Source organism: Oncorhynchus kisutch, linkage group LG23, assembly GCF_002021735.2.
Source record: "Oncorhynchus kisutch isolate 150728-3 linkage group LG23, Okis_V2, whole genome shotgun sequence".
NCBI classification, from domain to species: Eukaryota; Metazoa; Chordata; class Actinopteri; order Salmoniformes; family Salmonidae; genus Oncorhynchus; species Oncorhynchus kisutch.
Window position 1 is genome coordinate 3,434,936 of NC_034196.2, and position 25,464 is coordinate 3,460,399.

At 45.0% G+C, this 25,464-nt stretch overlaps 1 protein-coding gene across 1 annotated transcript in view; it reads left to right on the forward strand.

Moving 5' to 3' along the window:
- Nucleotides 1-25,464, forward strand: part of itga1 (integrin, alpha 1) — a 108,335-nt gene that overhangs the window by 59,186 nt on the left and 23,685 nt on the right. The window contains exons 9-12 of the mRNA XM_031802717.1: nucleotides 17,790-17,964; nucleotides 18,683-18,756; nucleotides 21,368-21,512; nucleotides 22,584-22,726. Of these exons, the coding sequence (XP_031658577.1) occupies nucleotides 17,790-17,964; nucleotides 18,683-18,756; nucleotides 21,368-21,512; nucleotides 22,584-22,726 (537 nt within the window). The remainder of the gene's footprint in view (nucleotides 1-17,789; nucleotides 17,965-18,682; nucleotides 18,757-21,367; nucleotides 21,513-22,583; nucleotides 22,727-25,464) is intronic.

The following is a 25,464-nucleotide window of genomic DNA, read 5'->3' on the forward strand; positions in this document are numbered from 1 at the left end:
CAGCCCTGACAGACCTCAAATAAACACACCGTAGTTTAGATGGTTTGGTATGAGGGTTGCAAGATCACAGCCCTGACAGACCTCAAAGAAACACACCGTAGTTTAGATGGTTTGGTATGAGGGTTGCAAGATCAGTCACACAGCCCTAACAGACCTCAAATAAACACACCGTAGTTTAGATGGTTTGGTATGAGGGTTGCATGATCACAGCCCTAACAGACCTCAAGTAAACACCGTAGTTTAGATGGTTTGGTATGAGGGTTGCAAGATCACAGTCACAGCCCTGACAGACCTCAAATAAACACACCGTAGTTTAGATGGTTTGGTATGATGGTTGCAAGATCACAGTCACACAGCCCTGACAGACCTCAAATAAACACACCGTAGTTTAGATGGTTTGGTATGAGGGTTGCAAGATCACAGTCACAGCCCTGACAGACCTCAAAGAAACACACCGTAGTTTAGATGGTTTGGAATGAGGGTTGCAAGATCACAGTCACACAGCCCTGACAGAGCTCAAATAAACACACCGTAGTTTAGATGGTTTGGTATGAGGGTTGCAAGATCACAGTCACACAGCCCTGACAGACCTCAAAGAAACACACCGTCTCTCACGTAGTTTAGATGGTTTGGTATGAGGGTTGCAAGATCACAGTCACAGCCCTGACAGACCTCAAAGAAACACACCGTAGTTTAGATGGTTTGGTATGAGGGTTGCAAGATCACAGTCACAGCCCTGACAGACCTCAAATAAACACACCGCAGTTTAGATGGTTTGGTATGAGGGTTGCAAGATCAGTCACACAGCCCTAACAGACCTCAAATAAACACACCGTAGTTTAGATGGTTTGGTATGAGGGTTGCAAGATCACCGCCCTAACAGACCTCAAGTAAACACCGTAGTTTTGATGGTTTGGTATGAGTGTTGCAAGATCACAGTCACAGCCCTGACAGACCTCAAATAAACACACCGTAGTTTAGATGGTTTGGTATGAGGGTTGCAAGATCACAGTCACAGCCCTGACAGACCTCAAATAAACACACCGTCTCTCACGTTGTTTAGATGGTTTGGTATGAGGGTTGCAAGATCACAGTCACAGCCCTAACAGACCTCAAGTAAACACACCGTAGTTTAGATGGTTTGGTATGAGGGTTGCAAGATCACAGTCACACAGCCCTGACAGACCTCAAAGAAACACACCGTAGTTTAGATGGTTTGGTATGAGGGTTGCAAGATCACAGTCACACAGCCCTAACAGACCTCAAATAAACACACCGTAGTTTAGATGGTTTGGTATGAGGGTTGCAAGATCACAGTCACACAGCCCTAACTAACAGACCTCAAGTAAACACCGTAGTTTAGATGGTTTGGTATGAGGGTTGCAAGATCACAGTCACAGCCCTGACAGACCTCAAATAAACACACCGTAGTTTAGATGGTTTGGTATGAGGGTTGCAAGATCACAGTCACAGCCCTGACAGACCTCAAAGAAACACACCGTAGTTTAGATGGTTTGGTATGAGGGTTGCAAGATCACAGTCACACAGCCCTAACAGACCTCAAGTAAACACACCGTAGTTTAGATGGTTTGGTATGAGGGTTGCAAGATCACAGTCACAGCCCTAACAGACCTCAAATAAACACACCGTCTCTCACGTAGTTTAGATGGTTTGGTATGAGGGATGCAAGATCACAGTCACAGCCCTAACAGACCTCAAGTAAACACACCGTAGTTTAGATGGTTTGGTATGAGGGTTGCAAGATCACAGTCACACAGCCCTAACTAACAGACCTCAAATAAACACACCGTCTCTCACGTAGTTTAGATGGTTTGGTATGAGGGTTGCAAGATCACAGTCACAGCCCTAACAGACCTCAAATAAACACACCGTCTCTCACGTAGTTTAGATGGTTTGGTATGAGGGTTGCAAGATCACAGTCACAGCCCTGACAGACCTCAAATAAACACACCGTAGTTTAGATGGTTTGGTATGAGGGTTGCAAGATCACAGTCACAGCCCTGACAGACCTCAAAGAAACACACCGTAGTTTAGATGGTTTGGTATGAGGGTTGCAAGATCACAGTCACACAGCCCTAACAGACCTCAAATAAACACACCGTAGTTTAGATGGTTTGGTATGAGGGTTGCAAGATCACAGTCACACAGCCCTAACTAACAGACCTCAAGTAAACACCGTAGTTTAGATGGTTTGGTATGAGGGTTGCAAGATCACAGTCACAGCCCTGACAGACCTCAAATAAACACACCGTAGTTTAGATGGTTTGGTATGAGGGTTGCAAGATCACAGTCACAGCCCTAACAGACCTCAAATAAACACACCGTCTCTCACGTAGTTTAGATGGTTTGGTATGAGGGATGGAAGATCACAGTCACAGCCCTAACAGACCTCAAGTAAACACACCGTAGTTTAGATGGTTTGGTATGAGGGTTGCAAGATCACAGTCACACAGCCCTAACAGACCTCAAATAAACCCACCGTCTCTCACGTAGTTTAGATGGTTTGGTATGAGGGTTGCAAGATCACAGTCACACAGACCTCAAAGAAACACACCGTAGTTTAGATGGTTTGGTATGAGGGTTGCAAGATCACAGTCACACAGCCCTAACTAACAGACCTCAAGTAAACACCGTAGTTTAGATGGTTTGGTATGAGGGTTGCAAGATCACAGTCACAGCCCTGACAGACCTCAAATAAACACACCATAGTTTAGATGGTTTGGTATGAGGGTTGCAAGATCACAGTCACAGCCCTAACAGACCTCAAATAAACACACCGTAGTTTAGATGGTTTGGTATGAGGGTTGCAAGATCACAGTCACAGCCCTGACAGACCTCAAAGAAACACACCGTAGTTTAGATGGTTTGGTATGAGGGTTGCAAGATCACAGTCACACAGCCCTAACAGACCTCAAATAAACACACCATCTCTCACGTAGTTTAGATGGTTTTGTATGAGGGTTGCAAGATCACAGTCACAGCCCTAACAGACCTCAAATAAACACACCGTCTCTCACGTAGTTTAGATGGTTTGGTATGAGGGATGCAAGATCACAGTCACAGCCCTAACAGACCTCAAATAAACACACCGTCTCTCACGTAGTTTAGATGGTTTGGTATGAGGGTTGCAAGATCACAGTCACACAGCCCTGACAGACCTCAAAGAAACACACCGTAGTTTAGATGGTTTGGTATGAGGGTTGCAAGATCAGTCACAGCCCTAACAGACCTCAAATAAACACACCGTAGTTTAGATGGTTTGGTATGAGGGTTGCAAGATCACAGTCACACAGCCCTAACTAACAGACCTCAAGTAAACACTGTAGTTTAGATGGTTTGGTATGAGGGTTGCAAGATCACAGTCACAGCCCTGACAGACCTCAAATAAACACACCGTAGTTTAGATGGTTTGGTATGAGGGTTGCAAGATCACAGTCACAGCCCTGACAGACCTCAAAAAACACACCGTAGTTTAGATGGTTTGGTATGAGGGTTGCAAGATCACAGTCACAGCCCTAACAGACCTCAAATAAACACACCGTAGTTTAGATGGTTTGGTATGAGAGTTGCAAGATCACAGTCACAGCCCTAACAGACCTCAAATAAACACACCGTCTCTCACGTAGTTTAGATGGTTTGGTATGAGGGTTGCAAGATCACAGTCACAGCCCTAACAGACCTCAAGTAAACACACCGTCTCTCACGTAGTTTAGATGGTTTGGTATGAGGGTTGCAAGATCACAGTCACAGCCCTAACAGACCTCAAATAAACACACCGTCTCTCACGTAGTTTAGATGGTTTGGTATGAGGGATGCAAGATCACAGTCACAGCCCTAACAGACCTCAAATAAAAACACCGTCTCTCACGTAGTTTAGATGGTTTGGTATGAGGGTTGCAAGATCACAGTCACACAGCCCTGACAGACCTCAAAGAAACACACCGTAGTTTAGATGGTTTGGTATGAGGGTTGCAAGATCACAGTCACACAGCCCTAACAGACCTCAAATAAACACACCGTAGTTTAGATGGTTTGGTCTGAGGGTTGCAAGATCACAGTCACACAGCCCTAACTAACAGACCTCAAGTAAACACCGTAGTTTAGATGGTTTGGTATGAGGGTTGCAAGATCACAGTCACAGCCCTGACAGACCTCAAATAAACACACCATAGTTTAGATGGTTTGTTATGAGGGTTGCAAGATCACAGTCACAGCCCTGACAGACCTCAAGTAAACACACCGTCTCTCACGTAGTTTAGATGGTTTGGTATGAGGGTTGCAAGATCACAGTCACAGCCCTAACAGACCTCAAATAAACACACCGTCTCTCACGTAGTTTAGATGGTTTGGTATGAGGGATGCAAGATCACAGTCACAGCCCTAACAGACCTCAAATAAAAACACAGTCTCTCACGTAGTTTAGATGGTTTGGTATGAGGGTTGCAAGATCACAGTCACACAGCCCTGACAGACCTCAAAGAAACACACCGAAGTTTAGATGGTTTGGTATGAGGGTTGCAAGATCACAGTCACACAGCCCTAACAGACCTCAAATAAACACACCGTAGTTTAGATGGTTTGGTATGAGGGTTGCAAGATCACAGTCACACAGCCCTAACTAACAGACCTCAAGTAAACACCGTAGTTTAGATGGTTTGGTATGAGGGTTGCAAGATCACAGTCACAGCCCTGACAGACCTCTAATAAACACACCATAGTTTAGATGGTTTGGTATGAGGGTTGCAAGATCACAGTCACAGCCCTGACAGACCTCAAATAAACACACCGTAGTTTAGATGGTTTGGTATGAGGGTTGCAAGATCACAGTCACAGCCCTGACAGACCTCAAATAAACACACCATAGTTTAGATGGTTTGGTATGAGGGTTGCAAGATCACAGTCACAGCCCTGACAGACCTCAAAGAAACACACCGTAGTTTAGATGGTTTGGTATGAGGGTTGCAAGATCACAGTCACACAGCCCTAACAGACCTCAAATAAACACACTGTCTCTCACGTAGTTTAGATGGTTTGGTATGAGGGTTGCAAGATCACAGTCACACAGCCCTGACAGACCTCAAAGAAACACACCGTAGTTTAGATGGTTTGGTATGAGGGTTGCAAGATCACAGTCACACAGCCCTAACAGACCTCAAATAAACACACCGTAGTTTAGATGGTTTGGTATGAGGGTTGCAAGATCACAGTCACACAGCCCTAACTAACAGACCTCAAGTAAACACCGTAGTTTAGATGGTTTGGTATGAGGGTTGCAAGATCACAGTCACAGCCCTGACAGACCTCAAATAAACACACCGTAGTTTAGATGGTTTGGTATGAGGGTTGCAAGATCACAGCCCTGACAGACCTCAAAGAAACACACCGTAGTTTAGATGGTTTGGTATGAGGGTTGCAAGATCACAGTCACAGCCCTAACAGACCTCAAAGAAACACACCGTAGTTTAGATGGTTTGGTATGAGGGTTGCAAGATCAGTCACACAGCCCTAACAGACCTCAAATAAACACACCGTAGTTTAGATGGTTTGGTATGAGGGTTGCATGATCACAGCCCTAACAGACCTCAAGTAAACACCGTAGTTTAGATGGTTTGGTATGAGGGTTGCAAGATCACAGTCACAGCCCTGACAGACCTCAAATAAACACACCGTAGTTTAGATGGTTTGGTATGATGGTTGCAAGATCACAGTCACACAGCCCTGACAGACCTCAAATAAACACACCGTAGTTTAGATGGTTTGGTATGAGGGTTGCAAGATCACAGTCACAGCCCTGACAGACCTCAAAGAAACACACCGTAGTTTAGATGGTTTGGAATGAGGGTTGCAAGATCACAGTCACACAGCCCTGACAGAGCGCAAATAAACACACCGTAGTTTAGATGGTTTGGTATGAGGGTTGCAAGATCACAGTCACACAGCCCTGACAGACCTCAAAGAAACACACCGTCTCTCACGTAGTTTAGATGGTTTGGTATGAGGGTTGCAAGATCACAGTCACAGCCCTGACAGACCTCAAAGAAACACACCGTAGTTTAGATGGTTTGGTATGAGGGTTGCAAGATCACAGTCACAGCCCTGACAGACCTCAAATAAACACACCGTAGTTTAGATGGTTTGGTATGAGGGATGCAAGATCACAGTCACACAGCCCTAACAGACCTCAAATAAACACACCGCAGTTTAGATGGTTTGGTATGAGGGTTGCAAGATCACAGCCCTGACAGACCTCAAAGAAACACACCGTAGTTTAGATGGTTTGGTATGAGGGTTGCAAGATCAGTCACACAGCCCTAACAGACCTCAAATAAACACACCGTAGTTTAGATGGTTTGGTATGAGGGTTGCAAGATCACCGCCCTAACAGACCTCAAGTAAACACCGTAGTTTTGATGGTTTGGTATGAGTGTTGCAAGATCACAGTCACAGCCCTGACAGACCTCAAATAAACACACCGTAGTTTAGATGGTTTGGTATGAGGGTTGCAAGATCACAGTCACAGCCCTGACAGACCTCAAATAAACACACCGTCTCTCACGTTGTTTAGATGGTTTGGTATGAGGGTTGCAAGATCACAGTCACAGCCCTAACAGACCTCAAGTAAACACACCGTAGTTTAGATGGTTTGGTATGAGGGTTGCAAGATCACAGTCACACAGCCCTGACAGACCTCAAAGAAACACACCGTAGTTTAGATGGTTTGGTATGAGGGTTGCAAGATCACAGTCACACAGCCCTAACAGACCTCAAATAAACACACCGTAGTTTAGATGGTTTGGTATGAGGGTTGCAAGATCACAGTCACACAGCCCTAACTAACAGACCTCAAGTAAACACCGTAGTTTAGATGGTTTGGTATGAGGGTTGCAAGATCACAGTCACAGCCCTGACAGACCTCAAATAAACACACCGTAGTTTAGATGGTTTGGTATGAGGGTTGCAAGATCACAGTCACAGCCCTGACAGACCTCAAAGAAACACACCGTAGTTTAGATGGTTTGGTATGAGGGTTGCAAGATCACAGTCACACAGCCCTAACAGACCTCAAGTAAACACACCGTAGTTTAGATGGTTTGGTATGAGGGTTGCAAGATCACAGTCACAGCCCTAACAGACCTCAAATAAACACACCGTCTCTCACGTAGTTTAGATGGTTTGGTATGAGGGATGCAAGATCACAGTCACAGCCCTAACAGACCTCAAGTAAACACACCGTAGTTTAGATGGTTTGGTATGAGGGTTGCAAGATCACAGTCACACAGCCCTAACTAACAGACCTCAAATAAACACACCGTCTCTCACGTAGTTTAGATGGTTTGGTATGAGGGTTGCAAGATCACAGTCACAGCCCTAACAGACCTCAAATAAACACACCGTCTCTCACGTAGTTTAGATGGTTTGGTATGAGGGTTGCAAGATCACAGTCACAGCCCTGACAGACCTCAAATAAACACACCGTAGTTTAGATGGTTTGGTATGAGGGTTGCAAGATCACAGTCACAGCCCTGACAGACCTCAAAGAAACACACCGTAGTTTAGATGGTTTGGTATGAGGGTTGCAAGATCACAGTCACACAGCCCTAACAGACCTCAAATAAACACACCGTAGTTTAGATGGTTTGGTATGAGGGTTGCAAGATCACAGTCACAGCCCTGACAGACCTCAAATAAACACACCGTAGTTTAGATGGTTTGGTATGAGGGTTGCAAGATCACAGTCACAGCCCTAACAGACCTCAAATAAACACACCGTCTCTCACGTAGTTTAGATGGTTTGGTATGAGGGATGGAAGATCACAGTCACAGCCCTAACAGACCTCAAGTAAACACACCGTAGTTTAGATGGTTTGGTATGAGGGTTGCAAGATCACAGTCACACAGCCCTAACAGACCTCAAATAAACCCACCGTCTCTCACGTAGTTTAGATGGTTTGGTATGAGGGTTGCAAGATCACAGTCACACAGACCTCAAAGAAACACACCGTAGTTTAGATGGTTTGGTATGAGGGTTGCAAGATCACAGTCACACAGCCCTAACTAACAGACCTCAAGTAAACACCGTAGTTTAGATGGTTTGGTATGAGGGTTGCAAGATCACAGTCACAGCCCTGACAGACCTCAAATAAACACACCATAGTTTAGATGGTTTGGTATGAGGGTTGCAAGATCACAGTCACAGCCCTGACAGACCTCAAAGAAACACACCGTAGTTTAGATGGTTTGGTATGAGGGTTGCAAGATCACAGTCACAGCCCTAACAGACCTCAAATAAACACACCGTAGTTTAGATGGTTTGGTATGAGGGTTGCAAGATCACAGTCACAGCCCTGACAGACCTCAAAGAAACACATCGTAGTTTAGATGGTTTGGTATGAGGGTTGCAAGATCACAGTCACACAGCCCTAACAGACCTCAAATAAACACACCATCTCTCACGTAGTTTAGATGGTTTTGTATGAGGGTTGCAAGATCACAGTCACAGCCCTAACAGACCTCAAATAAACACACCGTCTCTCACGTAGTTTAGATGGTTTGGTATGAGGGATGCAAGATCACAGTCACAGCCCTAACAGACCTCAAATAAACACACCGTCTCTCACGTAGTTTAGATGGTTTGGTATGAGGGTTGCAAGATCACAGTCACACAGCCCTGACAGACCTCAAAGAAACACACCGTAGTTTAGATGGTTTGGTATGAGGGTTGCAAGATCAGTCACAGCCCTAACAGACCTCAAATAAACACACCGTAGTTTAGATGGTTTGGTATGAGGGTTGCAAGATCACAGTCACACAGCCCTAACTAACAGACCTCAAGTAAACACTGTAGTTTAGATGGTTTGGTATGAGGGTTGCAAGATCACAGTCACAGCCCTGACAGACCTCAAATAAACACACCGTAGTTTAGATGGTTTGGTATGAGGGTTGCAAGATCACAGTCACAGCCCTGACAGACCTCAAAAAACACACCGTAGTTTAGATGGTTTGGTATGAGGGTTGCAAGATCACAGTCACAGCCCTAACAGACCTCAAATAAACACACCGTAGTTTAGATGGTTTGGTATGAGAGTTGCAAGATCACAGTCACAGCCCTAACAGACCTCAAATAAACACACCGTCTCTCACGTAGTTTAGATGGTTTGGTATGAGGGTTGCAAGATCACAGTCACAGCCCTAACAGACCTCAAGTAAACACACCGTCTCTCACGTAGTTTAGATGGTTTGGTATGAGGGTTGCAAGATCACAGTCACAGCCCTAACAGACCTCAAATAAACACACCGTCTCTCACGTAGTTTAGATGGTTTGGTATGAGGGATGCAAGATCACAGTCACAGCCCTAACAGACCTCAAATAAAAACACCGTCTCTCATGTAGTTTAGATGGTTTGGTATGAGGGTTGCAAGATCACAGTCACACAGCCCTGACAGACCTCAAAGAAACACACCGTAGTTTAGATGGTTTGGTATGAGGGTTGCAAGATCACAGTCACACAGCCCTAACAGACCTCAAATAAACACACCGTAGTTTAGATGGTTTGGTCTGAGGGTTGCAAGATCACAGTCACACAGCCCTAACTAACAGACCTCAAGTAAACACCGTAGTTTAGATGGTTTGGTATGAGGGTTGCAAGATCACAGTCACAGCCCTGACAGACCTCAAATAAACACACCATAGTTTAGATGGTTTGGTATGAGGGTTGCAAGATCACAGTCACAGCCCTGACAGACCTCAAGTAAACACACCGTCTCTCACGTAGTTTAGATGGTTTGGTATGAGGGTTGCAAGATCACAGTCACAGCCCTAACAGACCTCAAATAAACACACCGTCTCTCACGTAGTTTAGATGGTTTGGTATGAGGGATGCAAGATCACAGTCACAGCCCTAACAGACCTCAAATAAAAACACCGTCTCTCACGTAGTTTAGATGGTTTGGTATGAGGGTTGCAAGATCACAGTCACACAGCCCTGACAGACCTCAAAGAAACACACCGAAGTTTAGATGGTTTGGTATGAGGGTTGCAAGATCACAGTCACACAGCCCTAACAGACCTCAAATAAACACACCGTAGTTTAGATGGTTTGGTATGAGGGTTGCAAGATCACAGTCACACAGCCCTAACTAACAGACCTCAAGTAAACACCGTAGTTTAGATGGTTTGGTATGAGGGTTGCAAGATCACAGTCACAGCCCTGACAGACCTCAAATAAACACACCATAGTTTAGATGGTTTGGTATGAGGGTTGCAAGATCACAGTCACAGCCCTGACAGACCTCAAATAAACACACCGTAGTTTAGATGGTTTGGTATGAGGGTTGCAAGATCACAGTCACAGCCCTGACAGACCTCAAATAAACACACCATAGTTTAGATGGTTTGGTATGAGGGTTGCAAGATCACAGTCACAGCCCTGACAGACCTCAAAGAAACACACCGTAGTTTAGATGGTTTGGTATGAGGGTTGCAAGATCACAGTCACACAGCCCTAACAGACCTCAAATAAACACACTGTCTCTCACGTAGTTTAGATGGTTTGGTATGAGGGTTGCAAGATCACAGTCACAGCCCTAACAGACCTCAAATAAACACACCGTCTCTCACGTAGTTTAGATGGTTTGGTATGAGGGTTGCAAGATCACAGTCACAGCCCTAACAGACCTCAAGTAAACACACCGTCTCTCACGTAGTTTAGATGGTTTGGTATGAGGGTTGCAAGATCACAGTCACAGCCCTAACAGACCTCAAATAAACACACCGTCTCTTACATAGTTTAGATGGTTTGGTATGAGGGATGCAAGATCACAGTCACAGCCCTAACAGACCTCAAATAAAAACACCGTCTCTCACGTAGTTTAGATGGTTTGGTATGAGGGTTGCAAGATCACAGTCACACAGCCCTGACAGACCTCAAAGAAACACACCGTAGTTTAGATGGTTTGGTATGAGGGTTGCAAGATCACAGTCACACAGCCCTAACAGACCTCAAATAAACACACCGTAGTTTAGATGGTTTGGTCTGAGGGTTGCAAGATCACAGTCACACAGCCCTAACTAACAGACCTCAAGTAAACACCGTAGTTTAGATGGTTTGGTATGAGGGTTGCAAGATCACAGTCACAGCCCTGACAGACCTCAAATAAACACACCATAGTTTAGATGGTTTGGTATGAGGGTTGCAAGATCACAGTCACAGCCCTGACAGACCTCAAGTAAACACACCGTCTCTCACGTAGTTTAGATGGTTTGGTATGAGGGTTGCAAGATCACAGTCACAGCCCTAACAGACCTCAAATAAACACACCGTCTCTCACGTAGTTTAGATGGTTTGGTATGAGGGATGCAAGATCACAGTCACAGCCCTAACAGACCTCAAATAAAAACACCGTCTCTCACGTAGTTTAGATGGTTTGGTATGAGGGTTGCAAGATCACAGTCACACAGCCCTGACAGACCTCAAAGAAACACACCGAAGTTTAGATGGTTTGGTATGAGGGTTGCAAGATCACAGTCACACAGCCCTAACAGACCTCAAATAAACACACCGTAGTTTAGATGGTTTGGTATGAGGGTTGCAAGATCACAGTCACACAGCCCTAACTAACAGACCTCAAGTAAACACCGTAGTTTAGATGGTTTGGTATGAGGGTTGCAAGATCACAGTCACAGCCCTGACAGACCTCAAATAAACACACCATAGTTTAGATGGTTTGGTATGAGGGTTGCAAGATCACAGTCACAGCCCTGACAGACCTCAAATAAACACACCGTAGTTTAGATGGTTTGGTATGAGGGTTGCAAGATCACAGTCACAGCCCTGACAGACCTCAAATAAACACACCATAGTTTAGATGGTTTGGTATGAGGGTTGCAAGATCACAGTCACAGCCCTGACAGACCTCAAAGAAACACACCGTAGTTTAGATGGTTTGGTATGAGGGTTGCAAGATCACAGTCACACAGCCCTAACAGACCTCAAATAAACACACTGTCTCTCACGTAGTTTAGATGGTTTGGTATGAGGGTTGCAAGATCACAGTCACAGCCCTAACAGACCTCAAATAAACACACCGTCTCTCACGTAGTTTAGATGGTTTGGTATGAGGGTTGCAAGATCACAGTCACACAGCCCTGACAGACCTCAAAGAAACACACCGTAGTTTAGATGGTTTGGTATGAGGGTTGCAAGATCACAGTCACACAGCCCTAACAGACCTCAAATAAACACACCGTAGTTTAGATGGTTTGGTATGAGGGTTGCAAGATCACAGTCACACAGCCCTAACTAACAGACCTCAAGTAAACACCGTAGTTTAGATGGTTTGGTATGAGGGTTGCAAGATCACAGTCACAGCCCTGACAGACCTCAAATAAACACACCGTAGTTTAGATGGTTTGGTATGAGGGTTGCAAGATCACAGCCCTGACAGACCTCAAAGAAACACACCGTAGTTTAGATGGTTTGGTATGAGGGTTGCAAGATCACAGTCACAGCCCTAACAGACCTCAAATAAACACACCGTAGTTTAGATGGTTTGGTATGAGGGTTGCAAGATCACAGTCACAGCCCTAACAGACCTCAAATAAACACACCGTCTCTCACGTAGTTTCGATGGTTTGGTATGAGGGTTGCAAGATCACAGTCACAGCCCTGACAGACCTCAAATAAACACACCGTAGTTTAGATGGTTTGGTATGAGGGTTGCAAGATCACAGTCACACAGCCCTAACAGACCTCAAATAAACACACCGTTTCTCACATAGTTTAGATGGTTTGGTATGAGGGATGCAAGATCACAGTCACAGCCCTGACAGACCTCAAAGAAACACACCGTAGTTTAGATGGTTTGGTATGAGGGTTGCAAGATCACAGTCACAGCCCTAACAGACCTCAAATAAACACACCGTAGTTTAGATGGTTTGGTATGAGGGTTGCAAGATCACAGTCACACAGCCCTAACTAACAGACCTCAAGTAAACACCGTAGTTTAGATGGTTTGGTATGAGGGTTGCAAGATCACAATCACAGTCACAGCCCTGACAGACCTCAAATAAACACACCGTAGTTTAGATGGTTTGGTAAGAGGGTTGCAAGATCACAGTCACAGCCCTGACAGACCTCAAAGAAACACACCGTAGTTTAGATGGTTTGGTATGAGGGTTGCAAGATCACAGTCACAGCCCTAACAGACCTCAAATAAACACACCGTAGTTTAGATGGTTTGGTATGAGGGTTGCAAGATCACAGTCACAGCCCTAACAGACCTCAAATAAACACACCGTCTCTCACGTAGTTTCGATGGTTTGGTATGAGGGTTGCAAGATCACAGTCACAGCCCTGACAGACCTCAAATAAACACACCGTAGTTTAGATGGTTTGGTCTGAGGGTTGCAAGATCACAGTCACACAGCCCTAACAGACCTCAAATAAACACACCGTCTCTCACGTAGTTTAGATGGTTTGGTATGAGGGATGCAAGATCACAGTCACAGCCCTGACAGACCTCAAATAAACACACCGTAGTTTAGATGGTTTGGTATGAGGGTTGCAAGATCACAGTCACACAGCCCTAACAGACCTCAAATAAACACACCGTTTCTCACGTAGTTTAGATGGTTTGGTATGAGGGATGCAAGATCACAGTCACAGCCCTGACAGACCTCAAAGAAACACACCATAGTTTAGATGGTTTGGTATGAGGGTTGCAAGATCACAGTCACACAGCCCTAACAGACCTCAAATAAACACACCGTAGTTTAGATGGTTTGGTATGAGGGTTGCAAGATCACAGTCACACAGCCCTAACTAACAGACCTCAAGTAAACACCGTAGTTTAGATGGTTTGGTATGAGGGTTGCAAGATCACAGTCACAGCCCTGACAGACCTCAAATAAACACACCGTAGTTTAGATGGTTTGGTATGAGGGTTGCAAGATCACAGTCACAGCCCTGACAGACCTCAAATAAACACACCATAGTTTAGATGGTTTGGTATGAGGGTTGCAAGATCACAGTCACAGCCCTGACAGACCTCAAAGAAACACACCGTAGTTTAGATGGTTTGGTATGAGGGTTGCAAGATCACAGTCACACAGCCCTAACAGACCTCAAATAAACACACTGTCTCTCACGTAGTTTAGATGGTTTGGTATGAGGGTTGCAAGATCACAGTCACAGCCCTAACAGACCTCAAATAAACACACCGTCTCTCACGTAGTTTAGATGGTTTGGTATGAGGGTTGCAAGATCACAGTCACACAGCCCTGACAGACCTCAAAGAAACACACCGTAGTTTAGATGGTTTGGTATGAGGGTTGCAAGATCACAGTCACACAGCCCTAACAGACCTCAAATAAACACACCGTAGTTTAGATGGTTTGGTATGAGGGTTGCAAGATCACAGTCACACAGCCCTAACTAACAGACCTCAAGTAAACACCGTAGTTTAGATGGTTTGGTATGAGGGTTGCAAGATCACAGTCACAGCCCTGACAGACCTCAAATAAACACACCGTAGTTTAGATGGTTTGGTATGAGGGTTGCAAGATCACAGCCCTGACAGACCTCAAAGAAACACACCGTAGTTTAGATGGTTTGGTATGAGGGTTGCAAGATCACAGTCACAGCCCTAACAGACCTCAAATAAACACACCGTAGTTTAGATGGTTTGGTATGAGGGTTGCAAGATCACAGTCACAGCCCTAACAGACCTCAAATAAACACACCGTCTCTCACGTAGTTTCGATGGTTTGGTATGAGGGTTGCAAGATCACAGTCACAGCCCTGACAGACCTCAAATAAACACACCGTAGTTTAGATGGTTTGGTATGAGGGTTGCAAGATCACAGTCACACAGCCCTAACAGACCTCAAATAAACACACCGTTTCTCACATAGTTTAGATGGTTTGGTATGAGGGATGCAAGATCACAGTCACAGCCCTGACAGACCTCAAAGAAACACACCGTAGTTTAGATGGTTTGGTATGAGGGTTGCAAGATCACAGTCACAGCCCTAACAGACCTCAAATAAACACACCGTAGTTTAGATGGTTTGGTATGAGGGTTGCAAGATCACAGTCACACAGCCCTAACTAACAGACCTCAAGTAAACACCGTAGTTTAGATGGTTTGGTATGAGGGTTGCAAGATCACAATCACAGTCACAGCCCTGACAGACCTCAAATAAACACACCGTAGTTTAGATGGTTTGGTAAGAGGGTTGCAAGATCACAGTCACAGCCCTGACAGACCTCAAAGAAACACACCGTAGTTTAGATGGTTTGGTATGAGGGTTGCAAGATCACAGTCACAGCCCTAACAGACCTCAAATAAACACACCGTAGTTTAGATGGTTTGGTATGAGGGTTGCAAGATCACAGTCACAGCCCTAACAGACCTCAAATAAACACACCGTCTCTCACGTAGTTTCGATGGTTTGGTATGAGGGTTGCAAGATCACAGTCACAGCCCTGACAGACCTCAAATAAACACACCGTAGTTTAGATGGTTTGGTCTGAGGGTTGCAAGATCACAGTCACACAGCCCTAACAGACCTCAAATAAACACACCGTCTCTCACGTAGTTTAGATGGTTTGGTATGAGGGATGCAAGATCACAGTCACAGCCCTGACAGACCTCAAATAAACACACCGTAGTTTAGATGGTTTGGTATGAGGGTTGCAAGATCACAGTCACACAGCCCTAACAGACCTCAAATAAACACACCGTTTCTCACGTAGTTTAGATGGTTTGGTATGAGGGATGCAAGATCACAGTCACAGCCCTGACAGACCTCAAAGAAACACACCATAGTTTAGATGGTTTGGTATGAGGGTTGCAAGATCACAGTCACACAGCCCTAACAGACCTCAAATAAACACACCGTAGTTTAGATGGTTTGGTATGAGGGTTGCAAGATCACAGTCACACAGCCCTAACTAACAGACCTCAAGTAAACACCGTAGTTTAGATGGTTTGGTATGAGGGTTGCAAGATCACAGTCACAGCCCTGACAGACCTCAAATAAACACACCGTAGTTTAGATGGTTTGGTATGAGGGTTGCAAGATCACAGCCCTGACAGACCTCAAAGAAACACACCGTAGTTTAGATGGTTTGGTATGAGGGTTGCAAGATCACAGTCACAGCCCTAACAGACCTCAAATAAACACACCGTAGTTTAGATGGTTTGGTATGAGGGTTGCAAGATCACAGTCACAGCCCTAACAGACCTCAAATAAACACACCGTCTCTCACGTAGTTTCGATGGTTTGGTATGAGGGTTGCAAGATCACAGTCACAGCCCTGACAGACCTCAAATAAACACACCGTAGTTTAGATGGTTTGGTATGAGGGTTGCAAGATCACAGTCACACAGCCCTAACAGACCTCAAATAAACACACCGTTTCTCACATAGTTTAGATGGTTTGGTATGAGGGATGCAAGATCACAGTCACAGCCCTGACAGACCTCAAAGAAACACACCGTAGTTTAGATGGTTTGGTATGAGGGTTGCAAGATCACAGTCACAGCCCTAACAGACCTCAAATAAACACACCGTAGTTTAGATGGTTTGGTATGAGGGTTGCAAGATCACAGTCACACAGCCCTAACTAACAGACCTCAAGTAAACACCGTAGTTTAGATGGTTTGGTATGAGGGTTGCAAGATCACAATCACAGTCACAGCCCTGACAGACCTCAAATAAACACACCGTAGTTTAGATGGTTTGGTAAGAGGGTTGCAAGATCACAGTCACAGCCCTGACAGACCTCAAAGAAACACACCGTAGTTTAGATGGTTTGGTATGAGGGTTGCAAGATCACAGTCACAGCCCTAACAGACCTCAAATAAACACACCGTAGTTTAGATGGTTTGGTATGAGGGTTGCAAGATCACAGTCACAGCCCTAACAGACCTCAAATAAACACACCGTCTCTCACGTAGTTTCGATGGTTTGGTATGAGGGTTGCAAGATCACAGTCACAGCCCTGACAGACCTCAAATAAACACACCGTAGTTTAGATGGTTTGGTCTGAGGGTTGCAAGATCACAGTCACACAGCCCTAACAGACCTCAAATAAACACACCGTCTCTCACGTAGTTTAGATGGTTTGGTATGAGGGATGCAAGATCACAGTCACAGCCCTGACAGACCTCAAATAAACACACCGTAGTTTAGATGGTTTGGTATGAGGGTTGCAAGATCACAGTCACACAGCCCTAACAGACCTCAAATAAACACACCGTTTCTCACGTAGTTTAGATGGTTTGGTATGAGGGATGCAAGATCACAGTCACAGCCCTGACAGACCTCAAAGAAACACACCATAGTTTAGATGGTTTGGTATGAGGGTTGCAAGATCACAGTCACAGCCCTAACAGACCTCAAGTAAACACACCGTAGTTTAGATGGTTTGGTATGAGGGTTGCAAAATCCCAGGAACATTCCAAGAATTCTCCGATTTTCCAGAAATCCTGGTAAGAGGCTTCTATGAATCAGGAGAGAATAAACAGTATGGGAATCCTCCAACTAGGAGTCTGCAACTGGGAATCTTCCAGCCCAGGCAGGCCAAGAGTTATGGGTTCAAATCCTGTTCCCTACATGGACCACATTCTGTATATAGAGGACTGTTTTTCAGACTTGATATCGCCGTTGCGAATACGAATCTGTTCTTAGTTGACTTGCCTGTATAAATAACGGTTAGTTAAATAAATCAAATAAAAAAACAACACTATTTGTTTCCCTTCAGGTGCTTGGTGATTACAACAGGAACAACAGAAGCATCACTGAGGTGAAAAAGTTCATTGAGGAGATCAAGAACATCTCCAGCGATCCTGTGGGAGATCACTTCTTCAACGTGTCCGACGAGTTTGCCTTGCTCACCATCGTAGACGCTCTGGGAAGCAGGATCTTTGCCTTGGAAGGTAGGCTGAGCTACTTTCTTCTAGTTAAATCGCGACCACATGCTTTGTGCTACTTTGATCTCAGCGACAACGGTGGCCAAGGGCGGGTTCTTCTCCGGAGCTGTGCTCAAGTTCTTCTCCGGAGCTGTGCTCGAGTTCTTCTCTGGAGCTGTGCTCGAGTTCTTCTCCGGAGCTGTGCTCGAGTTCTTCTCCGGAGCTGTGCTCGAGTTCTTCTCCGGAGCTGTGCTCGAGTTCTTCTCCGGAGCTGTGCTCGAGTTCTTCTCCGGAGCTGTGCTCAAGTTGTTCTCCGGAGCTGTGCTCGAGTTCTACTCCGGAGCTGTGCTCGAGTTCTACTCCGGAGCTGTGCTCGAGTTCTTCCCTGGAGCTGTGCTCGAGTTCTACTCCGGAGCTGTGCTCGAGTTCTACTCCGGAGCTGTGCTCGAGTTCTACTCCGGAGCTCTGCTCGAGTTCTACTCCGGAGCTGTGCTCGAGTTCTTCTCCGGAGCTGTGCTCGAGTTCTTCTCTATGCAGTGAAATCAAAAGAGATGAGATTGTGTTTTATTCATCCCCAAGGGGGAAGTGAGTTATCATCCAAACAGCCACATAGTCGTACAATTTAGAAACAATAACGACATTAAAAACAGTCCGCAGACAGTTCCAATGAAAATGGATCAGTGAGAGTGATCGTATCGTAATGTGATCGTATAGTAATGGATCAATGTGAATGTCCTTTCCACAGCAACGTCAGGTAACTACACCTCGTCGTTTGAGATGGAGATGTCCCAGGCAGGATTTAGTGCCCACACCTCTAAGGTGAGTCCACATTGCCTACTGTTGTTTCCTTCTACTCCTGGGACGTATTCATTACGCCGATTCTGTTGCAAAACGTTTCTTAAACGGAGTCAAACTGAAGGGAGGAGGGACCTACATACATTTGTCCAATAGAGACTCTTGTTTTGCTCTGCTTGCTTCTGTTTGGTTCTTAAACGGTTTTCGTAATAAATACACCCCTGCTTTCATTTCCCCTTTCCAACTAACTCCTTCTACCCCTGCTTTCATTTCCCCTTTCCAACTAACTCCTTCTACCCCTGATTTCATTTCCCCTTTCCAACTAACTCCTTCTACCCCTGCTTTCATTTCCCCTTTCCAACTAACTCCTTCTACCCCTGCTTTCATTTCCCCTTTCCAACTAACTCCTTCTACCCCTGCTTTCATTTCCCCTTTCCAACTAACTCCTTCTACCCCTGCTTTCCACTGTCCTATACTGTTAAAAGAAACAGTTGGAAAATATGCAACTAGGCTTTCCCAACACCCAAGGGCAACTAATTGCATAAATCTATCAAATGCTTTATGTTTCAAAATACTCTCTTGTGTACACCCACTGTCCTAGCCCACTGGGCTAAAGGGTGCAGCATATTGCCATGGGGATCGGTTTATAGGATATCACGTTTGTGAATCTGTGACTGCCCGCTGATCGGCCCCAGTCAGATACAGTACAGAACGACGGTGGGTGTTGCGTTATTCACTTGGCACAGACATCACTTCAACATCTATTCCACGTTAGTCCAACGTTATTCCATTTAAATTAATTTCATGGAAATGACGTGGGAAACAATATTGATTCGACCGGTGTGTGGCCAGGGAGATCTTTCATTCACCATCTTGTCTATCTCTGTGCTGGTTCACCATGATCCAACTAAAGAGGTACCCTCTGTCCTCTCTTTCCTCTCTTCTCTCAGCCCAGAGAGACCTGTGCTGTGGGGGAGAGGAGAACTAACAAGAAATGCCTTTTCCGTGAGAGGATGTTCACTTTGAACAAACCAAAAACTTTTTTTTTCTTCTCCCAAACCTTATGTGCATTCAATCAGGCATTTCCCCTCTGTCGATGAGTCGGAGTGAACATGCGCTACACTCTTACAAAAAAACGGTTCCAAAAGGGTTATTCGGTTCTCCCCATAGGAGAACCCTTTTTGGTGGAAAGGGTTCTACCTGGAACCAAAAGGGTTCTACCTAAACTTTTGGTTTCACCTCATTTTTACATTCTGTCATAAAGAACACATGTTCAACTTAATAAAAAGCATGTTTTCCCATCTCAAAAGGTAAAATAAAATAAAAAATGACTATAGTAAGTGCATGTTAACTGCCAAATAAAGTAACAAGGTTGACTGTAAAATGGTTGACAATTTGTTCTTAAATCAGCCACAAATCGCATTGCGTTTTGTGGGCAACAGAGGGTGACAATTGAATGCAAGCTTCACACAAAAAAACGTAATCGTTAAAACATTCGTAGCCTGTTTATCTCCATGGGCAACAGGGTTGACATGCTCTTTTCAACCCGCTCAGTTTTCCACCACAAAACACCTGCTCACCTGCTTTTACTGAATTGACTATTAGATGTTCACTGTTTCTTTTGAAAAACATTTTTTTAAAGGAATAGTTTCACCGTATTAAAATAAATGGACCCAAAAGGCACTTATTTCGTGGGACGACCCAGTTCCATCTTGTGAAATACTTTACCCTGTCCTGTCTTCCTGTATTCATGAAACAGGGTTCTGTGGGGGAAATGGTTACTTGACACTGTATTGCATTCAGACTTGATATCGTCGTTGCGAATATGAATCTGTTCTTAGTTGACATGCCTGCATTGCGACAGTGGTCTTTCTCACTGTGGTCACTGGTCTGTTCAGCCTTCACTCAAATGAGCATTTCCACTTCCTGGGGGGGGTCTCTTCCTGTTTCCTGTGCTGTAGCATAATTGTCCCAAAGAGTTGGATGGAGGGCCTTAATGTCACTGCCCATGCTGTCACAGAAGACGACATTACAAAGACAGGAGATTAGCTTTCTAGTATCTCTATGAGCTGTTGTCTCATCTGACTCTTTAATTTTTTTATGTGTGCATTGTTGTATTAGGAACAATGTCCTCTTGTCAGGACCTGCTTTTTTTCGGCCCTCTCTCTCTCTCTCTCTCCCTCCCTCTCTACCACACCTGCTGTCTCGACCTCTGAATGCTCGGCTATGAAAAGCCCACTGACATTTACTCCTGAGGTGCCGACCTCTGGCACAGCCAGAAGAGGACTGGCCACCCCTCAGAGCCTGGTTCCTCTCTAGGTTTCTTCCTAGGTTTTGGCCTTTCTAGGGAGTTTTTCCCTAGCCACCGTGCTTCTACACCTGCATTTCTTGCTGTTTGGGGTTTTAGGCTGGGTTTCTCTATGAGCTCTTTGTGACATCGGCTGATGTAAAAAGGGCTTTGTAAATACACGTTATTATAGTCCTTAATACAAAATTATGTCTGTCACAGGTGTGTAGGTTTGGAAAAACAGGATTATTGAGAAGACAGATACTGTACATATTGTTGTACTCACATGGCTGAGGGAAATGTATTTTATAGTTGTTAAATACAATTCATTCATTCATTCATTCATAGGAGGGTGTGATGCTGGGAGCAGTGGGAGCGTATGAATGGAACGGGACAGTAGTGATGCACACAGACCAGGGTACCATGGTTCCCCTAAACGCAGACTTCCATGACCCCCTGGACGAGAGGAAGGAGAGCCTGGCGGGGTATGTGGGTAAGTACAAACGACACACATACACACAGCCTGGTGGGGTACGTGGGTAAGTACAAACGACACACACACACAGCCTGGTGGGGTACGTGGGTAAGTACAAACGACACACACACACAGCCTGGTGGGGTACGTGGGTAAAGTCCAGGCCCGACCAGACAAACCACCCACATGGATGACACTGTATTTATTTACCTTTTTAAACCTTCATTTAACCATACATGGCTGTTTTATGACGTTGAATTCCTGCCCTGTCCTCTGTTGCTGTAGTTATCTATGTGTAAGTCTAGACCTCCTGTTTTATATGAGCCACTCCACGCATGGCAGTTGAGAAGAACAGCTTCTTATTTAGATTACGGTACAATGACAACCTGTACAATAACAACCTGTACTGACACTTTGGAAACTGGACAGTGGGCTAAGTCCTTAGTGCCTTCCAGCTCCTGTATAAACAGCCCAGGGTAGCATGGTGGACTACCAGCCCCATTACTCTACAGTAGACATGGTCTGTGTCCCAACTGGCACCCTATTCCCTCTATACTGCACTTCTTTTTGACCAGGGCCCGTAGGGCTCTAGTTAAGAGTAGTGCACTATGTAGGGAATTGGGTGCCATTTGGGACGCAGATATGCTTATACTCCAACTGAAATAACAGTAGCCTACATCTCCCCTCATACTACCTTTTACGGGCTGTAGGGAAGACGCTGTGTGGGATTAAAGAATAATGTTATTTAAAAAAGGTGTCACGGAGAACAATCTGGGTGGCTGTTCGTCTCAGACCGGGCCAACACAAACACTGAGTGTGTCTGACATATCAACTGTCTGTGGTTTAGTGTTCTTCAGAAAAACTAACCACACACACACACTCATGCAGGCACACGCGCGCACACACACACACTCCTCTCTGTTCTCTGGTATGTGTCTGCTTCCTCTTAACAATGAGACTAAACTAATGCCAGGAGACCAATGTACTCAAATCACCCTCTAATAGAGACTCTGTGTCCTTATGCTGTGGTCCTGAACTGTGTGTGTGTGTGTGTGTGTGTGTGTGTGTGTGTATCTGCCCACCGTGCAGGTTATGATGTGCAGTCTGCATCAACCCCTAATGGTGTATTATATATCACGGGGGCACCGCGGCACAACCACACAGGCAGAGTCATCGTGTACAAACTGGATGGGCAACACATCACAGTCACACAAGTGCTGAAAGGAGAGCAGGTGACCAAACCATCCGCCGTCCATCTTCCACCACCGGCATCACGATGCGTTACAAGCAACATCTTTACGTTACTGTAGTTGCTTTGTCAAACGCATGGGTTAATGTGGTTAGACACAGCGGGTTAATGTGGTTAGACACAGCGGGTTAATGTGGTTAGACACAGCGGGTTAATGTGGTTAGACATGGGTTAATGTGGTTAGACATAGCGGGTTAATGTGGTTAGACATGGGTTAATGTGGTTAGACATGGGTTAATGTGGTTAGACACAGCGGGTTAATGTGGTTAGACATGGGTTAATGTGGTTAGACACAGCGGGTTAATGTGGTTAGACACAGCGGGTTAATGTGGTTAGACATGGGTTAATGTGGTTAGACATGGGTTAATGTGGTTAGACATGGGTTAATGTGGTTAGACACAGCGGGTTAATGTGGTTAGACATGGGTTAATGTGGTTAGACATGGGTTAATGTGGTTAGACACAGCGGGTTAATGTGGTTAGACATGGGTTAATGTGGTTAGACACAGCGGGTTAATGTGGTTAGACACAGCAGGTTAATGTGGTTAGACATGGGTTAATGTGGTTAGACATGGGTTAATGTGGTTAGACACAGCGGGTTAATGTGGTTAGACACAGCGGGTTAATGTGGTTAGACATGGGTTAATGTGGTTAGACACAGCGGGTTAATGTGGTTAGACACAGCGGGTTAATGTGGTTAGACACAGCGGGTTAATGTGGTTAGACATGGGTTAATGTGGTTAGACATGGGTTAATGTGGTTAGACACAGCGGGTTAATGTGGTTAGACATGGGTTAATGTGGTTAGACACAGCGGGTTAATGTGGTTAGACACAGCGGGTTAATGTGGTTAGACACAGCGGGTTAATGTGGTTAGACACAGCGGGTTAATGTGGTTAGACACAGCGGGTTAATGTGGTTAGACATGGGTTAATGTGGTTAGACACAGCGGGTTAATGTGGTTAGACACAGCGGGTTAATGTGGTTAGACACAGCGGGTTAATGTGGTTTAGACATGGGTTAATGTGGTTAGACACAGCGGGTTAATGTGGTTAGACACAGCGGGTTAATGTGGTTAGACATGGGTTAATGTGGTTAGACATGGGTTAATGTGGTTAGACACAGCGGGTTAATGTGGTTAGACACAGCGGGTTAATGTGGTTAGACATGGGTTAATGTGGTTAGACACAGCGGGTTAATGTGGTTAGACATGGGTTAATGTGGTTAGACACAGCGGGTTTATGTGGTTAGACACAGCGGGTTAATGTGGTTAGACACAGCGGGTTAATGTGGTTAGACATGGGTTAATGTGGTTAGACATGGGTTAATGTGGTTAGACATGGGTTAATGTGGTTAGACACAGTGGGTTAATGTGGTTAGACATGGGTTAATGTGGTTAGACATGGGTTTAATGTGGTTAGACATGGGTTAATGTGGTTAGACATGGGTTAATGTGGTTAGACACAGCGGGTTAATGTGGTTAGACACATGGGTTAATGTGGTTAGACACAGCGGGTTAATGTGGTTAGACACAGCGGGTTAATGTGGTTAGACACAGCGGGTTAATGTGGTTAGACATGGGTTAATGTGGTTAGACATGGGTTAATGTGGTTAGACATGGGTTAATGTGGTTAGACATGGGTTAATATGGTTAGACATGGGTTAATGTGGTTAGACACAGCGGGTTAATGTGGTTAGACACAGCGGGTTAATGTGGTTAGACATGGGTTAATGTGGTTAGACACAGCGGGTTAATGTGGTTAGACACAGCGGGTTAATGTGGTTAGACACAGCGGGTTAATGTGGTTAGACACGGGTTATTGTGGTTAGACATGGGTTAATGTGGTTAGACATGGGTTAATGTGGTTAGACATGGGTTAATGTGGTTAGACACAGTGGGTTAATGTGGTTAGACATGGGTTAATGTGGTTAGACACAGCGGGTTAATGTGGTTAGACACAGCGGGTTAATGTGGTTAAACATGGGTTAATGTGGTTAGATACAGCGGGTTAATGTGGTTAGACATGGGTTAATGTGGTTAGACATGGGTTAATGTGGTTAGACAGCGGGTTAATGTGGTTAGACATGGGTTAATGTGGTTAGACACAGCGGGTTAATGTGGTTAGACACAGCGGGTTAATGTGGTTAGACACAGCGGGTTAATGTGGTTAGACATGGGTTCATGTGGTTAGACGACATGGGTTAATGTGGTTAGACACAGCGGGTTAATGTGGTTAGACACAGCGGGTTAATGTGGTTAAACATGGGTTATAATGTGGTTAGACATGGGTTATAATGTGGTTAGACATGGGTTATAATGTGGTTAGACATGGGTTATAATGTGGTTAGACATGGGTTATAATGTGGTTAGACATGGGTTATAATGTGGTTAGACATGGGTTAATGTGGTTAGACATGGGTTAATGTGGTTAGACATGGGTTAATGTGGTTAGACATGGGTTAATGTGGTTAGACATGGGTTAATGTGGTTAGACACATGGGTTAATGTGGTTAGACACATGGGTTAATGTGGTTAGACACATGGGTTAATGTGGTTAGACACATGGGTTAATGTGGTTAGACACAGCGGGTTAATGTGGTTAGACACAGCGGGTTAATGTGGTTAGACACAGCGGGTTAATGTGGTTAGACACAGCGGGTTAATGTGGTTAGACACAGCGGGTTAATGTGGTTAGACACAGCGGGTTAATGTGGTTAGACAT